Source organism: Microcebus murinus, chromosome 29 (genome assembly GCF_040939455.1).
Source record: "Microcebus murinus isolate Inina chromosome 29, M.murinus_Inina_mat1.0, whole genome shotgun sequence".
NCBI classification, from domain to species: domain Eukaryota; kingdom Metazoa; phylum Chordata; class Mammalia; order Primates; family Cheirogaleidae; genus Microcebus; species Microcebus murinus.
In genome coordinates this window covers 1,940,914-1,959,418 of record NC_134132.1, presented here as the reverse complement: position 1 = coordinate 1,959,418, position 18,505 = coordinate 1,940,914, and the positions used below count along the sequence as shown (strand labels likewise).

General features: G+C 38.3%; 1 protein-coding gene across 3 annotated transcripts in view; it reads right to left on the bottom strand.

Moving 5' to 3' along the window:
- Window positions 1-18,505, bottom strand: part of PPP3CA (protein phosphatase 3 catalytic subunit alpha) — a 298,091-nt gene that overhangs the window by 32,127 nt on the left and 247,459 nt on the right. For all 3 annotated transcript variants that reach the window (XM_020284523.2, XM_020284525.2, XM_075998704.1), the window contains exons 9-10: window positions 3,789-3,914; window positions 1,500-1,574 (exon numbers count right to left, since the gene is read on the bottom strand). In XM_020284523.2, the coding sequence (XP_020140112.1) occupies window positions 1,500-1,574; window positions 3,789-3,914 (201 nt within the window). The remainder of the gene's footprint in view (window positions 1-1,499; window positions 1,575-3,788; window positions 3,915-18,505) is intronic.

Sequence of the window (18,505 nt, the reverse complement as noted above, 5' to 3'; positions counted from 1 at the left end):
TCTTAAGTTAATTTTACCCCAGTAGAAGTTATTATTTTTTTTACATCTCTCCTTTTCCCTCTCCTTCCCTACATTAGAATACCCTTGCAATATGGTACATGACTCAAAAACAGCATATGGAGACAGGTAATGAAGACTAATGAAGTTAGAGAAAGTAGAAAAACTATGAGATGTTAGAAATAACTTTTATGCTGTAAATTTACCCAAGTATGTAGACTGTTTACATGCATGTATAAACAGGTTTCTTTTACTTTTCCCTGAAGCATTAAGTATTTTGCATTTATAGCTGTGACCTAAAGGATGTCCAAATAAACATTAAATAAATAATGCCATTCAGGTACCAAGTTCTAGAAAGGGCCAAATTCTCTTTTCACTTTACCTTGGTGGAGTTTCCAAAGGTATAAATATGAATGTAATCTCATCACAGTATCTAGTTTTCCCTGACACATTCAGCCTTTATTTTATGATTTGTCGTATTTTATTGATATTATCTGTTTTACCCATTAGTCTCTCTAACCAACTGCACATTCTTCACGGAATAGGTCTTTAATGAATCTTGAAATCCTGGGTGCCCTACTCAGAGTAGGTCCAGTTCATTGTAGGACTTCTGAGTATACTTTAAATCATCTCTAGATTACTCATAATATCTAATACAATGTAACTGCTATGTCAATAGTTGCTATATTACATTATTCAGAGAATAATGATGAGAAAAAAACTCTGTACATGTTGAGTACAGATGTGATTTTTTTTTACCTGAATATTTTTGATCCAAGGTTTTAGATGTGGGACCCACAGATATGGAGTGGTCCAGCTGCACTTATTAAATGTTTATGAAAATAAAGTTTGCTCTAACACTTTCCTTCTCTAACTACATTTTTGTAGGTTTCCATTCTATTTTGGGGTGCTTTTGTAAATCCCAGAGTAATTTTTCCTTCTATTGTTAACCTCATGAATCTATACCCCTCGTAGAAAAAGCATACTTTAAGGATAATTGGACAGCCCTCATAGCTTATTCATTAACTATTACTACAGACAGGAAAAAAAAAATTAGGATTACCTAAATACCAATATATCACTAGATAAATGCCTTCTTTTATTATAAATATCAAAATTTGAATAATTAATAGGAATAAGTCCATTAAAGGAGACTTTTAAAAGTTTCCCAATAAATGACATTTGCTAGAAAATAAAATATGACATTTTTATCAAGTAGCCAAAAAATGTCACATAGTAATGTGAGCTACTGAGAGATGGTTATTAAAACAGTTTAATACTTCAACAATGTTTTCAAAGTAATGAGAAAATTCTCTCATGGCTTTTGTTCCTTATACTTTCTTTTTACAGGAAATAGAAAATAAAATTATATCTTTCACTCTCAAGAGTATGTTATGATTTAAACATAATCCAAACCTCAGACATTTATCCTTACGGTGAGCAATGAGATGCCATGTCACAGCCTGGCAAACAGCACTAGCACACAGGCTCAAGCCTCTTACCATCAAATCCATCTTCTTCCGACCCTAGCTCATCGTCCGAGCAGATGTTGAGGACATTCACCAGCATCTCGGTCACTAAATGGAGAAAGCAAAGAAAGGGAGTAAGAAAAGTCCAGCTTTTCTCTTACAACATTAATTATTACTCTGGCATCGTTAATGTACAAGCCTCGCAATAACGTTTCTCACCTAGTTTGTATATAAAATCTCCTACAAAGTAGTTTCTATAAAATCTAGATCATAAAAGACAATAGGCTTCTTTGTGATTCTATGAAGACTATTACACTATTGGCTCATGCCTATGAAATCTAATGGTGACATTTACTAGCCATCAGCTGATAGATAATAAACAAGTCAAATAACTGGATGTGAATATACTATAAACCTATTAGAGAGAAAGAGTTATTTTTGAATGTTTATTTGTTTGCACATTTATGCTGCTCGGTCTAGATCAGATCACAAAGTTCTGTTCTGGAGGGACAAAGAATGACGCATTTATTTTTTTGATCCCCTGAGAACCCAGCACAGCTAGAGGCAGGTGATTTTGTGTTTAGTAGAAACTGCTGATTGATAAACTAATGTATGTGAAGTTGTTTTGAGAATGCTAATTTTAAAATGAATGTGTTAATAGAAATATCATTAAATTTGATTATTAAAAAATACTTTAAAAACAAAGCTTAGGTACAGTTTAACCAGAACTTTAGTTAAGTACATAGGTTACAATAGGGTTATATAAAAGAGTGGTGCACAGGAAATCAGTACTGTGTTACTTTTATGGTACATGTACGGTACATGGTATTTGCGTTTAACATTTTTTTAAAACTAGGTCGGGTTCTATCATGTATGTTAAATGTAGCTTGTCCACTGCTTCTTTAAGCTCTACTTTTTAAAGTAATGTTGTATTTTAAAAAATACTTTTTTAGAATTAAAGATATATGATAGAGATAAAACATTCAGTAAAGCCAACACTGATGCAAAGTTTTATCAAAACTGGATTATGTATACCAGCATAATGTATTAATTTCTAATAAGCATCCAAAATTTGAGTAATTAACAGAAAGAATCCAACTAGAGAGTATTCAAAGGGTGCCCGGTGGTCGTCAGGATCCCCACTGCTGCCGCCTCCAGAGAGGCCAAGAGGTGGCGCTGCCCAGCGCTGGGGTCTGATCGGTGCAAGGGACTAGCAAAGTGCCCTGGGGCCACGCACCAGAGACTTTAAAATTTACTTTTGATTTATCTTGGTATCAAAAGGGAAGACTTCTTCACTGACAATTCATAACTTGACTGGCATAATCATTTCAGGGCATTTAAAGAAAAAAAATATTGCAGGGTTTCTGAAAAATCTGCAGCTTTTCTCTGAAACAAAGGTCATCAATTTTCCTGAAATATCCGTAAACCCTCATGTGCACACGATGCTCGTTCACCTTCTCACGTGACGGGTGAGAAGACGCGGGGGCTGATTCAGTCTCTCATGGCAAGGCCTCTGAACTAAAAACAAACTGGGGCAAGGCCTTCTCTCAAAATTTTTATTGAGGTTTAGGTCAAAATATGAAAGTAAAACAAAGGGGGAAGGAAGGAGAGAAAGAAGGGGAGGGGAGGAGGGAAAAGGGGAGAAAGGAAGGGAGGAAAGAAAGAAAAGTCTAATTCTGGAAAATCAGGGCAAGTTAATAGCCAACTGTTTAAACTCGCCTCACTGTTCTGTATATTATGATATACCAATGCTGGGAAAACTGGACATCCACATGCAGAAGAACGAAATCATAATGGCCATTACATTTTTGATAAACCATTTTTCTGTTGTTGTACATGTTGTCCTTCAAAATAGTGTAGCCATTAAGCACTAGAGTTTAATATGATGCTTACTATTAACATCAGAAATGTAAGGAAAGCATGGTTATCTTAACCTTTAAATTTGACAGGTAATTAGTAAAATAAAATAGTACTTTGGAATTGTAGGACAAAGAGGTAAGTGAAAAAGGGTAGACATTATTGCTTGGAACAAGGTAAAACTGTATTTATGTTAATTTTAAAAGTTGTATTATTCTAATGAGACTGTGTAAATTCTCCCACATATTCTTCATTTCCTCTGTTTTTTCCGTAATTCGCTCATTGTACCCGTGTTTATAGGATACACGGTGATACGCTTTCAAATCACCTCTCTCATGGTGCAACGTGTGAGTTTTATTGGTGGGGCCAAAGTGTTTCTGTGGTTTCACGGTAAAACAGAACACATCTCCTCTCCCTCCTTCCCACACCACTTTATTCAGAGCATTTCACGGTTCCACAACACACCTTTTTCCCCAACAAATGGCAGGGACCAAGTGAAAACATCCATGAAGTTTGGAAGCCAGTATGGATGAGGGGAGCAGTTGAACTGCCTGATATTCATGACGTTGTTCTCATACTTCAATACTGCAGCTGAAAACAACAGAGAGAAGGCCGTTAGATCCACAGCACACAGCTCTGCTTCCACACACGGCCTTAGCTGATCAGGAAATTCAACTATTTGACTTAAGTTTCTAAACATCCAGGCCAATAGCTTAATCAGCCCTGAATGCTCACACTACTTATGGATTTAACTTATCATTCAGGGTAATACGTAACTGTACAATATATGAATACTAAACATGATATGGCAATACAATTTGGCAAATATTTATATAAAATAGTCAGATGTCTGTCAGGAATAGGATCAATCTCCTCTAGCATTCTAGTCTCATTTAATATCTGATCCCACTGGTAAAAGTGGCCTCGCTAAGGTAGTTTGACATAATTTAGTAATAGCTTCCAATATTTGAATGGAATTTGTCTTTTATTTTTTAAAAAGCACACCTTTTCTTCCAGTAGAACTCATAACAATTGTACAAAATAGTTTAAATTAGATTGCTTTCTTGACTTCATAAAATAAAATGTTTGGACTGAATCCCACATAAAATATCACTATCTTACTTTATCCTTGACTTATGAAAAAATACACCACCTATGACTTAGAAAAACAAATGTGTATGCTTCCGCCTGCTTTGCTTGGCGTCTTTATGTTAGCTACACACTCACACAGAATGTCACGGTTGGAGAGACCCTAAGAACGTAGCTAGTCTGACTTCTAACCAAATTCAGAAATTCATTCCACAGCAATCCTGCTGACTTGGGCTTGCGCGTCTCTGCAAGTACTTTCAACAGAGGCAAAGCCACCGGTCCTGAGGGGCTGCCTATTCTAGGCCAGACAGTTTTAAGCTGGAAGAAATTCTCAGGGTGAGTTTAAACCTGCTTTACTACTCTCTGATTTTCGTTTCGCTTTCTGGAAAAATTGCAGAACAAGCACACTTACTTCTGTTTCTAAATGCCAACCTTTTAAATATTAAAATGCTCTATCATACCTTCCTGGGCTTTGGCAAGAGTTCACTTTCATCTTCTTATCATGGCATGATTAGCATATAGTAGTGAAAGGAATGAACAGATCCTGCATGCCAACTGAGCTTTTTCTTGGTTAGGGGTTGAAAACATCCAAAAATTCATCATTTCATTACTTTTTTTATTTTTAGGCTTTTTATAACAGAACATGTTATAGCATGTGATTACAGCTAATAGAACAAAGATAGCCCTTAAAATTCTACTTATTGAAGTTTTTTAATGTTCATGGAGCTTGAACATACATTAATGCAGAACTTCTTACTCAATGAAACGTGAACATTACAATGCTTTCACACTGCATTTGCTCTTACACCTGGAATATTTTCTCAGAAATCCCTGAATATCCAAATCCTTCCCAAGGTTTGGTGCTAGTCCAAACACTATCCCCTCATGGAACCTTTTCTGATTTTTTCTGGTGGATATAATCCCTCCTTCCTCTGAATTCCAAAAGCCCTTAATGTATACCACCATAGTGCATTTAATATTCCATTTTGGTCATAGTTATTTTAGGTACATGTGTATATGCCTAACTTCTCCCAGTGTCTTTAAGGACAAAGGCCATACAATAGGTTGTATATTTCTTTGTGTCTCACAAACCACTCTGCTCAGAGTAGATGCCCAGAAGATGGGGACATATCTTGGTATTTCCCCTACAATCATTTTCAAGCAAGTTATTCCTAATCCCTTCAACCCTCCTTCGTACGAGAGAGCTTCTTGATACTTTTACTCTTCCTGCTTCATCCTTACTCTGGATGTAGGCCAGATTGGCAATGCCTCTGTAAAATGTGGCCCAGAACTAATAGAATCTTCTAGGTGGGCTTTATCAGTGCAGAATATGAGGAGGATATAGAGTTGTCTGTGATACAGATACTACTCGTGTCATATTGCAGCCTAACAATATGATATTTTCAGCAGCCTACATTTAACTAAACTCAACTTATGAATGGTAAGGCCACTGCTCTGAATCATATTTCTGGCTCACCAACATGCTTCCAGGGAACACAGAATCACAGTCACTTTGGGGACAAGAAATGTGGATAGCCTCGTCAACAATGAGAAGGGGGAGTCACCTCTTCTTATCACAGAATACTAAATCCTGTAGATATTTCTGTAAACCCATTGCCTTCTATAATAATCTATCATTCATGCCGGACATCATTTGGCCTAAGGCTACATTTACATGGCATTAAAAGCATGCAACATGAAAAACAATCATGGCAAATTACCATACCAATACAATACTCTGATCTTGAGGATGGAAAAGTGAAGTATTTTCCATCTTTGCTAAGTGCTGACAGAGCACGAGCTCCATGTAAAAGGTCTTTACTATTTTTGAATACTGCATGTTCACGACAGAAATGCACCCTTCTACCTTCAAAGGAATCCTTTAAAGGCTCTAAGTTGTCTTTTCTAAGCGTGATTTGTCCTCTAAGATCCCCCACTTTTTATTAACATTAGGTTGGTGGTGTGTCAGGAGGAAGGAAAATAAGTATTGCAATTAACAGTGCCCTGTAGGACAGGGAGAGGCTTTATATAATAATCCTCACGACAGATCGGAGAAGCAGGTGTGAGTGTCCTTACATTACAGACAGAGGAATAAAGGTTGAGAAATGAAGAGATTTGCTCAAGATCATGCGTCCAGTAATCGGCGGATCTCACTCATATTTAAACTCAGCTCCTCCTGACACCAAATTCATTCCCTTTCAACCTGTCCCTGCTGTCTCTCATAAATTATAAATGTATGAATTCGAGTCCTAGCTGTTATACTAATTTAACTTTGAACACGGAATTCATAATTAAAGAGGTTTTAGCTTTTCCCAAAATACATGTTTGAAAAATGAAACAGGATGCAAATTCACTAGTGAGGCTAAGGCTTGTTCAAGAAATAAAAAAGCAGTTCTTCTGTTTTATAGCTAGTAAGATAAAAGTGCTTATTCTTTTGACCTTGGTTTAACATGATTTATCTGAGTGTCTACTGATAAAGCAAATACTTTTTCAGATTTTAATTAGTATAAATAATAAATTTTGACAGTGGCTACATGTATTATCTGATATATACCAGTATCCTGTTTGGCCCTTTACAAACATAATTACAAATCTTCATAATGTTCCTCACAAGTGGCTCTTATCATTTATATTTTGAAAATAAGCAACCAGAGTTTAAGTTACTTGCCTGTAGTCACATTTGGGAAGTAGCAAACTTCAGTTCTGGCCTGAATCTAAAGTCCCTTATCTCTCTAGTACACCACAATATACAATAAATATACTTACCCTAACAACATAAATAGACACTGAATGTCTATCAAGTTTTAGACACAGATTCTTTCTCCTTCCATGTTTACCCTCTTCAAAAATGTGCACTGGACTAGAGTCCAGGAGCCCAGACTGCCAGATGGACCCTGTCACTATTATCCACAACACCCAAGGTCACTTAATGTCGCTAAGGTAGTTCTCAGTTAGTTTGCTTAACTACATGGGTTTATCTAGATAATTTATATGATCTCTTCCCAAATCTGAATGATGTAACAAACTTCTAAAAGAAAGCCTTCATCATTAATGTAATAACTGATTAACAGTCTCAGTAATTCTACAGGGTATTAATAAGGCTTTTCCTTATTTTTCTCTAGATTAAAAAGAGAATACATGTCACTTAACAATGCAAATACACCAACAAGCATTCTCTTTTTTTTCAACAACATAATATAGTTGTGCAAACATAGTTTTAGAATAACCTTATATTACTAAGTTACTCATTATTTTGATATTTTTATATAATAAAAATATATATCACAAAAATACATAGAGGAAAAAAACCCTGCAACAGCCCCAAATATCTGCAGTCACGAAATTCACAGTTAACGTTTCATCTTCTACCTCCCACATCCTCTGCCCCTGCCACCCGCCCCCGACTGTCACTGGGATTACGAAACCCAACTGGAGCCCCAGCAGCGAGCTCCTCTCTGCAGCACTTGAAAGAGGCTCATCTCCAGCGCAATATAAATAATACAGATGGCCGCACTGGGAGAATCACTCACGACCCCCTCCTGAGACGTTGTCTGAGAAAACAGAGAGACGCAAAAGAACAAAAGTCTGCCATCAAGGGCTCCTGCATTCCACTGGCAATTCTGCACGACCTCCTGTCACTTGACAACTGTAACCCAGGTCCGCAGAGAGACTGTGACGTATAGATGGGCCTGTGTTAGTGACTATCACTCAGAGCAGACCAGACGGCTCAGAAATAAATGCTCTTCTGTCGCACCTGCCGGTGGGAAGAAGAGCTGGAAGAAAATTGGGAATCATGAAAAGAATACTAATCCCATGAATCTGGAAGGCTGACTGCTAGTTCATTTTTTGATGCCAGAATTAGAGTCTTAAAAGTTACAGAATACGATCATTTTTAGGGTACCTGTAGAACCCTGTCTTCAGAAGCAGGCTGGAGTAGAGGTAGGATTAGTACCCAAGGGCCTACTCTTTCTTGGTGAATGGGGAAGGGGCACTGGGCCTGTTATTTCCAATAACACAGCTGGGCCCACATGTATATAGGGAGCCCAAGGGATGATTAATCTTAATCCACTGCTTTGTCAACCAAGCCATGTGCTAAATTGTCAAACCATACCCAGATTTATAAAATATGTGGGTCTGTCTTTAATTTGAAATTTTGATGAGATGCAACAACTAATATTTCTTATGAACTTGATAACATTTTTCAACATCTCCTCTACAATTTTTAATCGCTCAGAGAAGCTGGTGACAAAGGATGAATGACAAGAGTAGAAAAGTCACGGCCAGGTGTGGTGGCTCATGCCTATAATCCTAGCACTTTGGGAGGCCAAGGTGGGAGGATTGCTTGAGGCCAGAAGTTTGAGACCAGCCAGAACAACATAGCAAGACCCATGTCTAAGAGAAAAAAATAAAATAAAAGAGTATATTATTTGAGCCCAGGAGTTTTTGAGGTTGCAGTGAGGTATGATGACGCCACTACACGCTAGCCTGGGTCAGAGTGAGATCCTGTTAAAAAAAAAAAAGTCAAAGGGGGAGCTTCTAATTTTAAAAAAACTATCAAAATATTGCTAGCAAGAGGCATTGACTAGTTCACCAAACCGTGGATGGTCTCAGCACATACCAAGTGGATTTCAAGAGGAATACAAAGTTCTTTTCCTAAAAAAATTTTAGATTAGTCACTATAATGCTTCCAGCATACCTCAGGCATTCTCGACACTACTAGCCTGTTTTAAGATAAGGGAGAAGAAAGGTCAGAAGATGGTGAATGACTTGAATTTTATTCCTTTTCTCACCATTCTTCATCTTTTATCTCCTTATCTCTAAGTGACCATTTACTTCCATCTTCAAAAGATGGGAAGAGGACAGAAAAGAAACAAAGGTGAGAGGGAACCAAACAGGGACATTCCAGAATCATTATAATCCATCCAGAAATAGCAAAAACAAACAAAAATATTGTATAATCGAATGTTTTTTTGTTACAATTCTTCCATCTGCAGATGCCCTGGCAGAATAACTGGCATCAACGTGTTCCTTTTGCTAAGTCCTACCATCATGGAAGGAGACTCAATGGTTCGGTGGATAAAATGCTTGAGGAAGGCCCATGTACCCAGAGTGTTGTACAGCTGCACTTTAGCACTGCCCTGGCATGCTTCGCGAAAGGCGTTTTGATTCCGGGAGAGATGCTATGCATTTTCTTAATCTATATTTTTTCATAATGATTATTTTTATGAAGTATAATTTTATGATTTGTGAAGATATATATGTATATTCCCATATATGCATACTTTTCTGTAGTATGTATTATAGCATGTATGAACAGTGTTTACAACTCTTGCCATATCTAAATCGGACTTCTAACTACTATCTCCATTTTTCCCCACTCAATGTCCTATCCTTGCTCAATGGATCCTGTTTTAAAAAGATTCCTTTATTATTATTATTATTAATCATTTTGGTAAAGGGAAATTTACTAATTCATAATGGTTTCTGTATTTGTTGAGCAAGGATTATACTTGTAACTCATTTTTACTTCATAGCTCATGAGCTTAGGCACAAAGTATATTTTAAGTCATTTATGAAGATGAATGTCAAGCATCCAATTTTTAAGTAATTTGGTCATAATGATATTCTTCATGAAGAGACATTTAAAGCTGTATTGTTTGATTCATTACCTAATACAGAGTCATTCAAAGGCAAATTCTCAGTAAGTTCCATGTAATGACCAACCTTCAAGCAACTTGAAATATTTTATTATTGATGGATATAAACAGTAGGTATATATAACTTACTTGAAGCTATGAGATAATAATGGTTTTGTTTGTATCAAGGACACACATGTGTCCTACTATATACAACGCTTTTATGCCCACATGTAGCCCTTACTCTACTCCTCTTATTAGGTGGAGGTGCCTTCTCAACCTTCATATGCCTTCTATGCTTTCTATATGCATCATTCATGGTACCTACAACACCTTGCAAGTTTCCTAGAAAAAGTTTGCATGACATTTTCTTACCTACATGAGGAAAGAGACTATACTAGATATTTCTATGAAACAGCATATACAGGGTATATACAGTACAAACAGTATAGACAGTATATGAGCCAATTTTCTGATTGTGTGTGTGTGTATATGTGTATGCTTCCCGTCTTAATGTAATGTTAGCAAATTCTGAACCAGGTTATTATTTAAATATTGAATTTTGGGTAAAGTAAGTGGAAGGAAGATGACAGGAGGGAGGAAGAAGGCATAGATGTTTTTTATTCTTTTATAGTGTTATGTAGCATATCTGGCATGTGGTTGATGCTCAATTGTATTGGTTAAACAAAAGACCTAAGGAATGGACATAGAAATCAGAAGAAGAAAAGGAAGAAAGAGAGGAAGAAACAAAAGAAGGCTTGCAAAATGAGAATGAAAAGGAAATTTTCAGAAACATAAAACATATAATTCATCAAATACTAAAAGTACAATTAACCACATGTGAACAGAATTCTGATGGAACCATGAAAAAATTCAGGAAGAAGGCATTGGGTCACTTCAGAGGTTAAACTCTTTGTTTTAAAATTGTAAAAATGTGTAAAACAGATAAGAGTGGAAATATTAGCTTTGTCAAATAGTAACTGTGTGAACTTGGGCAAATATTTCTCCTTATTTGAGATTTACCTTCCAAACATGTAAAATAGGGATAATAATACCATCCCTCTCATTTTCAAAGTATAAAGATCGCATCAAAAAATATTTATGATTAATATACATGATAATATATGCAATTAGATGAAATATTTGGGATCTGAGAAATGTAAAGTATTGTGAGTCAGTTTTAAATTTCTCAGGGTGCCAAGGCTATCTAATTTTAATAAGCCATTTTATAATTCCCACCAATGTTTCACATCTACATCCTGGGATCCAGAGAATTTCGGATCCAAAACTGATCCTTGGAAGTGGCTTAAGTCCAGTCAGACACTGAATAATTTCTAAGGTTATAGTTTCACATAGAGTATTTTAATTTCCTCTATCAAATATTTTTTGTTGTTAATGAGAAAGACTCACTGGCAGTTAGGGGTTTCTTACCAGTTTCACCTGGTATATTCAAGTTCCAATCCATACTGCAATAATAATGCTAAATGAGGCTTAAGCAAACTAGACTAAAAACAGAGAAAGATTTCGCTTAAGCTTCAAGCTACTGGAGGAGATGGTGTGGGCAACACCATGCCTACGCCTTGCTCTCATTCAGTGCACGCGATACTGATCAGCTCCAAATGCAGAAGGGGACTGTGCCCTGGTGGGAGGTCCCTTGAAACTGGTGTTATCTGTATGCAACTGTATCCTTTTCACCTTCAAGCCTGTACTTTGTATCAATCTTTGAGCTGCAGCTCTCAATGGTTCTAGGTTGCTATCTCCAAGATATCCTTGGCCTTGTGTTAATATGAAGTTCAGACACTTGATAGCAACATTGTTTCCCATGGAGGCAATGTCATGGCAGACCTCCTGACACTGTCAGGGCAAAGTCAAAGAGTCTCGTGCAGGTCTAGAATTTCTAGATAAGGAATTGCAAGTGACAATCCATTGGTTCAAGTCTTTAACATTACTTATTTTGTTACTGTTTTCCTTCCTTAAATGTTTTATACAGAATTAGATTTCTACAGAAGTACTTTTCAGCCTAAGGATCAAATAACCAGCGGAGCCATCAGAAAGAAAGGAATTCAACGCTGTCAGATGTACCCAGACGGACGCTGGTCAACTGGCTGTGGCTGAGCGCCTGGCAGTGCCCCTGTGGGGAGCGCCCAGCACTGCGCTGCCACCCGCGGGCCCCAGTGAACTGCCTTGAAACTCGGTAACTCTGTGATCTGAGACTCTAATTCTACACTTACAGCTTTGTGAAAAGCAAGGATCACCGTACATACCGCATCTTAGTTTGTTGAAGTTTCACAATTACATAACTTACTAAGTTTACAGTTAGAGTAGTGATTTTCAAGAAATCAAGAAGGTTGCTTATTAGAGCAAAGATACACAGATTATCGGAAGATTGATTTGATTAAAATACACGGTGAAGAGTAAACTTTAAATATTAACTCCTCATAGGTTATTTTCTATTTTACCTTCCCTTCCATTATCTAAGTGTTTAAATGCAAGTAACTATGGGACTAAAACTAACCTATTTGGAACGTGGCCTGCAGCAATGACACCTTCACAGCAGAGCCCAATAAACAAAAGCAAAAAGTATAAGTGCTTTAGGGGGTTATTTTAAAAGGAGAAATGAATTATTTATTTCAGAAAAATGTAAAAGGTACTTTAACTGCATTCCTTTAATAATGCATATAATTTGGATATATAACACGCATATAATTTTAAAGTGATAACAAATGACTTCATTTCAAAAGCTTTTCTTTTCTTGTTGAAGAATAGTTAGTCACCTAAACGTAACGGAGCCATGAGTTGAACAGCAGACCAGTGCAAACGCTGCCCTGACCCAGGGTCAGTCTGCTGTTTCAATCCCTGTGCTATTTGTGTGACTCTTGGGGAAAGTATCCAATCCCCCGTGCCCTGGTCTTTCATCAATAAAATCAAGATTACACGGTAATTCATAGAGCTGCTGGAGAGTTAATGGATTTAGACACGGAAATTCTTTGAGCAGTGTCTGGCACACAGTAGGTGGTGAACATGTTATTTATTATTATTATAGGCTATTTATAAGAATAAAGCAAGCATCATATTATAGTATGCTACCACAATAAAAAAGAAATATTTACATTTACTAAATATATTACGATCCTAGACTTTTATTTTTCTTCTGAGATTTCAGGTCAACAGGCTGTAACGATCCTAAGACTTTAAAGGAAATGTATCAAGCAATATCACTCAAGGTGACAATGCTAATGACAACAGTAAGTGACACTGCAGTCACAGCTGGGTGCACAGCACATGCTGGGGAGTCCCGGCTACAGCCAGCTGTGAGAGGAGACACCGTGTGGCCACCTCTCTGCAGAACCTTATCCATCCATCCCAGAGGAGCCACCTGTCGGAAAACCGGTCAAAACTTCTGAACCTCAAGTTCTCTTCCAGCCTTAAATGTTTATCTACATTTTTTCTACCACTTCATATTGATAATAAAAGAGTTAATACTAAGAGGTTTTGTTTATAGATTCTGCTTTGCTCCTTCATAAGTTTTTATATTCCATACCATTTCCCAGTAGAGAAAAATTCTTCAAGGCTTAATAATCCTTACAAACAAATTATCTTTTTAGTGTATATAATTCTACCGTACTTACAGGGTTAAAGAATAAGAATCTCTATCAAATAAATGAAGTAATGACTTCTTTGGAGGGGGAGTCTTACTTATTGTTTTGCTTTAGTAAAAAAAAAAAAAAACACCCCAAAACAAACAAACCCATTGTCCTACAATTTGTTAGAAAATATCAAATAACCAAACACTACCACGAGTTTCTGTTTACATTTCCTATAATGAAGTAGGAGATCTGGGGCAAACAGTTGCCCGAGACCAGGTGAGAGGGTCGCTGGGTCTGAGAGGACGGCTGCGTGGCACCAGCTTGTGTGGACACTGAGGAAAGGGGGTGTCCCCGCGCCCCGGCCTTTCAGCAGAAAGAGCAAGATGATAGGTAAGGAATAGGATCGCATTTCTGCCTGTGGTTGTAAGGACACAAAAACGCTTCAAAAATGTTTGTGCTGATGCTAAAGGGCAGTAAGTCCACGCTCAGACTCTACAGAAAGGAGCTCTGCTGTGAAAAGTGGCTCGGCTTTGTCGTGAGCTCTGAGACGTGCTGGGGACGAGGGGACAGAGCTGCTCCTCAGGGACGCGGGCAGAGCCGCAGCTCCCCTTGGGGACCCCCTCCTCTCCTTCTCCCACCCAGTGTGGGCTCTGACCTCGCTGATTTAGTCTGATCTAGTAACCGGCCCTGAGTTTGGCTCTTGAGACAGAGGGCACCAGACATCCATACATTTGTGAAAGACACTCCGGAATGGGAAACCGCTTCCTAGTGGGGCAGAATTGTGGCGCTGTGAGGCACGAGCTTCTCAGGGCTGGGCACGCCACGCTGTGTAGACGGTGCCACTGAGGGCTCCGCTAGAGGTCAGGGGCCGAGACGAGCTTCTGGCGTGTTGCACCTGCTCCTGCACATTCATGTCCTGCCTGCCGATAAAATGCTTGACTTGGTTCACTGTATCAGCAAGCCGATCCTCTTACAGTGCTATCTTCCTTCCGAGCCACAGGCTCTCTTTTCATTTATAGATGGTGTCTCCATGAAGCCCAGGACTATTTTTTGATTGGAAAATATGTGAGGATATTGAAAAAGGTCAAGCTTTGATAAGACTAAAATGCTTCTTATCAACAATTCTATTGAGTCGGCTTGTTTATAAGTCCAAGCATCATAATCTTCCTTCCTCTCTTCCTCCCAGTCTCGCTCTGTCGCCCAGGCTAGAGCGTAGTGGTGTTATCGTAGCTCACTGTGACCTCACACTCCTGGGCTCAAGTGATCCTCCTGCTTCAGCCCCCAAGTAGCTGGGACTACAGGTGCACAACACCACACTCAGAACATTTTTTCTATTTTTAGTAGAGACTGGGTCCTACTCTTGCTCAGGCTGGTCTAGAACTGACCTCAAGTGATCCTCCTGCCTTGGCCTCCCGAGTGCTAGGATTACAGGCGTGAGTCACCACGCCCCACCTGATTTTTTTTATTAGTTGTCATTTTACTCTCTGGTCTTGCTCACTAACTTAGTTTGGTTGCCATTAGATTTCTCTCTCAAGCCCAAAATATATTTCATTTAATAAATCTCCTTAATTTTATTGTCACTAGCATTTCCCGGAATCGAAATACATACCCCTGGTATGCAGGTTTGTATTTCTCTCCATACATATAATTTACCCATCTACCCATCCGATCACTCACCCACCCAGCAACCTGCACGAGCTACAGAGAGCTGGCAGCACGTGGACATCAGCTGTAATTCATGCTAGATTCCTTTGTAGCACACGTGTATCTCCAGCAAGAAAATGGATCTAAGTGTGCACATCAAGGTGTAAAACATGTTTTTCCAGAGGTTTATTACAATTTTTGGCCAAACCGAGTTATGTAAGCTAGTAGTCATGTCTGTTACTGTTTTTCTCAATCCTGGGAGATTTCACTCTAGGTTGCTCAAACGTCATTCCCTTGGTTAGACTTGTCCCCAAGGACTGATTTTCACTCTCATATCTCACCACTCTTTTCTTTGTAGTGTTTTCCAGATATACATAAATAAACATTGGCAGAATTATTTATTTAATGTTTAACATACTGCCAGATTTTTAAGCACACTGGGGCAAAGACCATGTCTGTTTTAATTTACATCCCAACACCCAGCATGGTGCTTGGTATATAGGAAGTTGTCAATAAAAGTTTGTTGCATTGGTGAGTGGATGGGGTTCAACTCCCTTTTTACAGGTGCCAAATTACTGTGAAAAATTGAAGCTATGTGTCATTACTGCATTTTTTCTGGTGTTCAGTGTATTTGAGTAAATAGAAAATAGCTTTTCCTTTAGAGCTACAGATTTACAGGAAGAAAACAATTCAGCAATTCAAATGTGCAAAGTGCTCTGCAAATGTTTAACTCCAACTTGGAAAGCGTGTCGGCACGGGTTATGGCAGTGATTTAAAGTGAGATAAAGATCTGCGAGTCAATATTGACAGGGTACTTTTCAGCACTGTCTTACTATTAATTCTCAGGAAAAAAATGCTTTAATCAATGCATGTATTGACTACTTATCATGTATGAGGCATGCAACAGGGCTTTACAATGTGTGGCAAAAGGCCTCATGCTTCAAACTAATTATAATCTCATTAAGGAATAACAGGAATGCATGGAAAATCTAAAGTAAATGGTACGTGTAAGAGAAAATGACTATCATTTCAGACATTCAGAGAAGGACCGACGACAGAAGTCTTCATGGAAACACAGACTGGAGTGGGTCTGCTCTGTTTAGAAAGGCAGAAGAGCAAGACAAGCTATTTAGATGAAAAGAAGCATGTGGGAAAAGATATGGAGAAACAGAAAGCCAAAAGCTGTTCAGGGACATGAGTAAGAACAATTTGGCTAAGGCAAAGGGTTCTCCCAGAGAGAAGCGGAGCGAGAGGTCACAAGGGTAGGTTGAGTCATATAGCAGAATTATAAATAAGAAACCAGGAAAGAGGGGAAGTTCCTGCCAGCCCCGGCGCAGCCCTGCGCTGCTAACATGTGGCAGAAAAACAACAACAACATGAAATATTCGATGATGCTATCTGACTATTGCACAACATTTTGTTTCGAAGCAATTTTGTGCATTATTCACAAAAGAACATTTTTTTTTCTCATTTTATAGAGATGTCACCACATGTCCAATAAATTTCAACGAGTTAGTTGTTTAATGGCAGCGCTGTGATTGCAGCCGGCGTTTTCTGCTCTGGCACCCTGCTCCGGCACTTGTCAGCGGGGAAGCAGAAGAGGAAGGCAGGAGAAGGCGTGGGAGCAGGCTGGAGAGGACGCGGTCTGCACGCACTCCTGTGGCCGCGCCGCGGGACGGGACGCCTAGCCCCTAACTCTGCGAAAGCTATTAACTCAGACAAGCATGAACACTCATCAGAACTACCGGACATTTAAATATGAGTCTGATCACAACTCTTACTGGTTCTACGATGGCAGAATACACCTATGTTTCCTCTTCTTCCATTTTGCAAGAGAGGATGGTTGCTGTGTCATAATCTACGGAGACTTCAGACTCAAGCCATACTTTAGCTATTAGATTACAATTCCGGAGTAGGTCATCTGGTTCTAAGCATTAAAGGGTTAACTCACAGAATGTTCGCAGATATTTTTTCACTGATTGTATTTTGAAGGTGCCCGCAACCCAATTTTACTGAGCTGCTTTAAAAAATTCTAGTTAACATTAATTTCATTCAAAGACAGTAATCCTCACTTTAGCAGTGAATAATTGACTCCCACTCCCACATAATACATACACTGTTAGCATAATAGCTTTAAAAGTGCTTCAGAAATTTTACAGAAAATTCTTTTGAAATTATGCTCAAACTGAAGAATACATCTTTTTTCTCCCTATCAGTTTATCTTTTTCTCTAAGGAAGATTTTCTCTTTTATGAAAAGGTTCCCAAAATGAAATGCTTCTATCTCCTTCCGGAGAGATTGTCATCTACCCCAAAGGCAAGGGAACACGGCGAAAGAACTAGAAAATGTCGAGGACAGTGATGCGCCGGTGTGTGTATGTGTGTTTTTTTTTAAGGTTTCAACCTTGTTAAATGAGAACTATACAGAAACAAGCAATACATATCTTGTATGAGATACAGCTATTGGTCCCAAGCAAAACTGCATTGCCTAGAATTATAATGTATGAAAGAGTCCAGGTCTGATTTTATGGAGTAAAATCCCAATTTTCTTGCATTTTTTTTGTTGTTTTGGTTTTTTTCTTTAATTATTAGAAAACATGTAAGTATAGTAAGTCCTACTTAGCAGTCAGTCTCTGGCAAGAAAATGACTTTTTTGACTCCTTTCTTAGGTTTAATAGAAAAAAAATTTTAATGCTATAGAATAAAAACTTGTGTTCAAATTTTACGTACTTTTGGTAAATTAGAGAATCATGGTGGGACATGCAGTAGGACCTACTGGGTCCGGGCAGGGACCTCAGGGACGTCTCAGCTGCAAGATAGAGAATCTCCATCCAATCAAAGTTAGCTTTTATCAGTTTCACACAAGAAATATTTGCCGGTTGAAAAAAAAAAATCACTGGCCTTGACTTTATTTTTTCCCCTTTTTCTAATCAAACATTAACCATTCCTTAATATTCAGATCATATTTTATCTGCAGGCCTTCTCTGACCATTCTAGAAAATTACACCTTGCCAAATGTGTTTAGTGTTTAGAGCTCTCTTAGTTTATAACTAATCACACTGGGTTATACATTTTTATTAAATCACCCCAGTGTCTTACTTTGTCAACTGCCTTATAAGAACGTGGCATGAGATCACGTGTTTTATTGACTTTGCATTCTCCTTGCCGCGGACTACTGAGGGTGACACCTCTTTTCTAGGAGCCGACCCCGGCCACCCCGCCCTACGG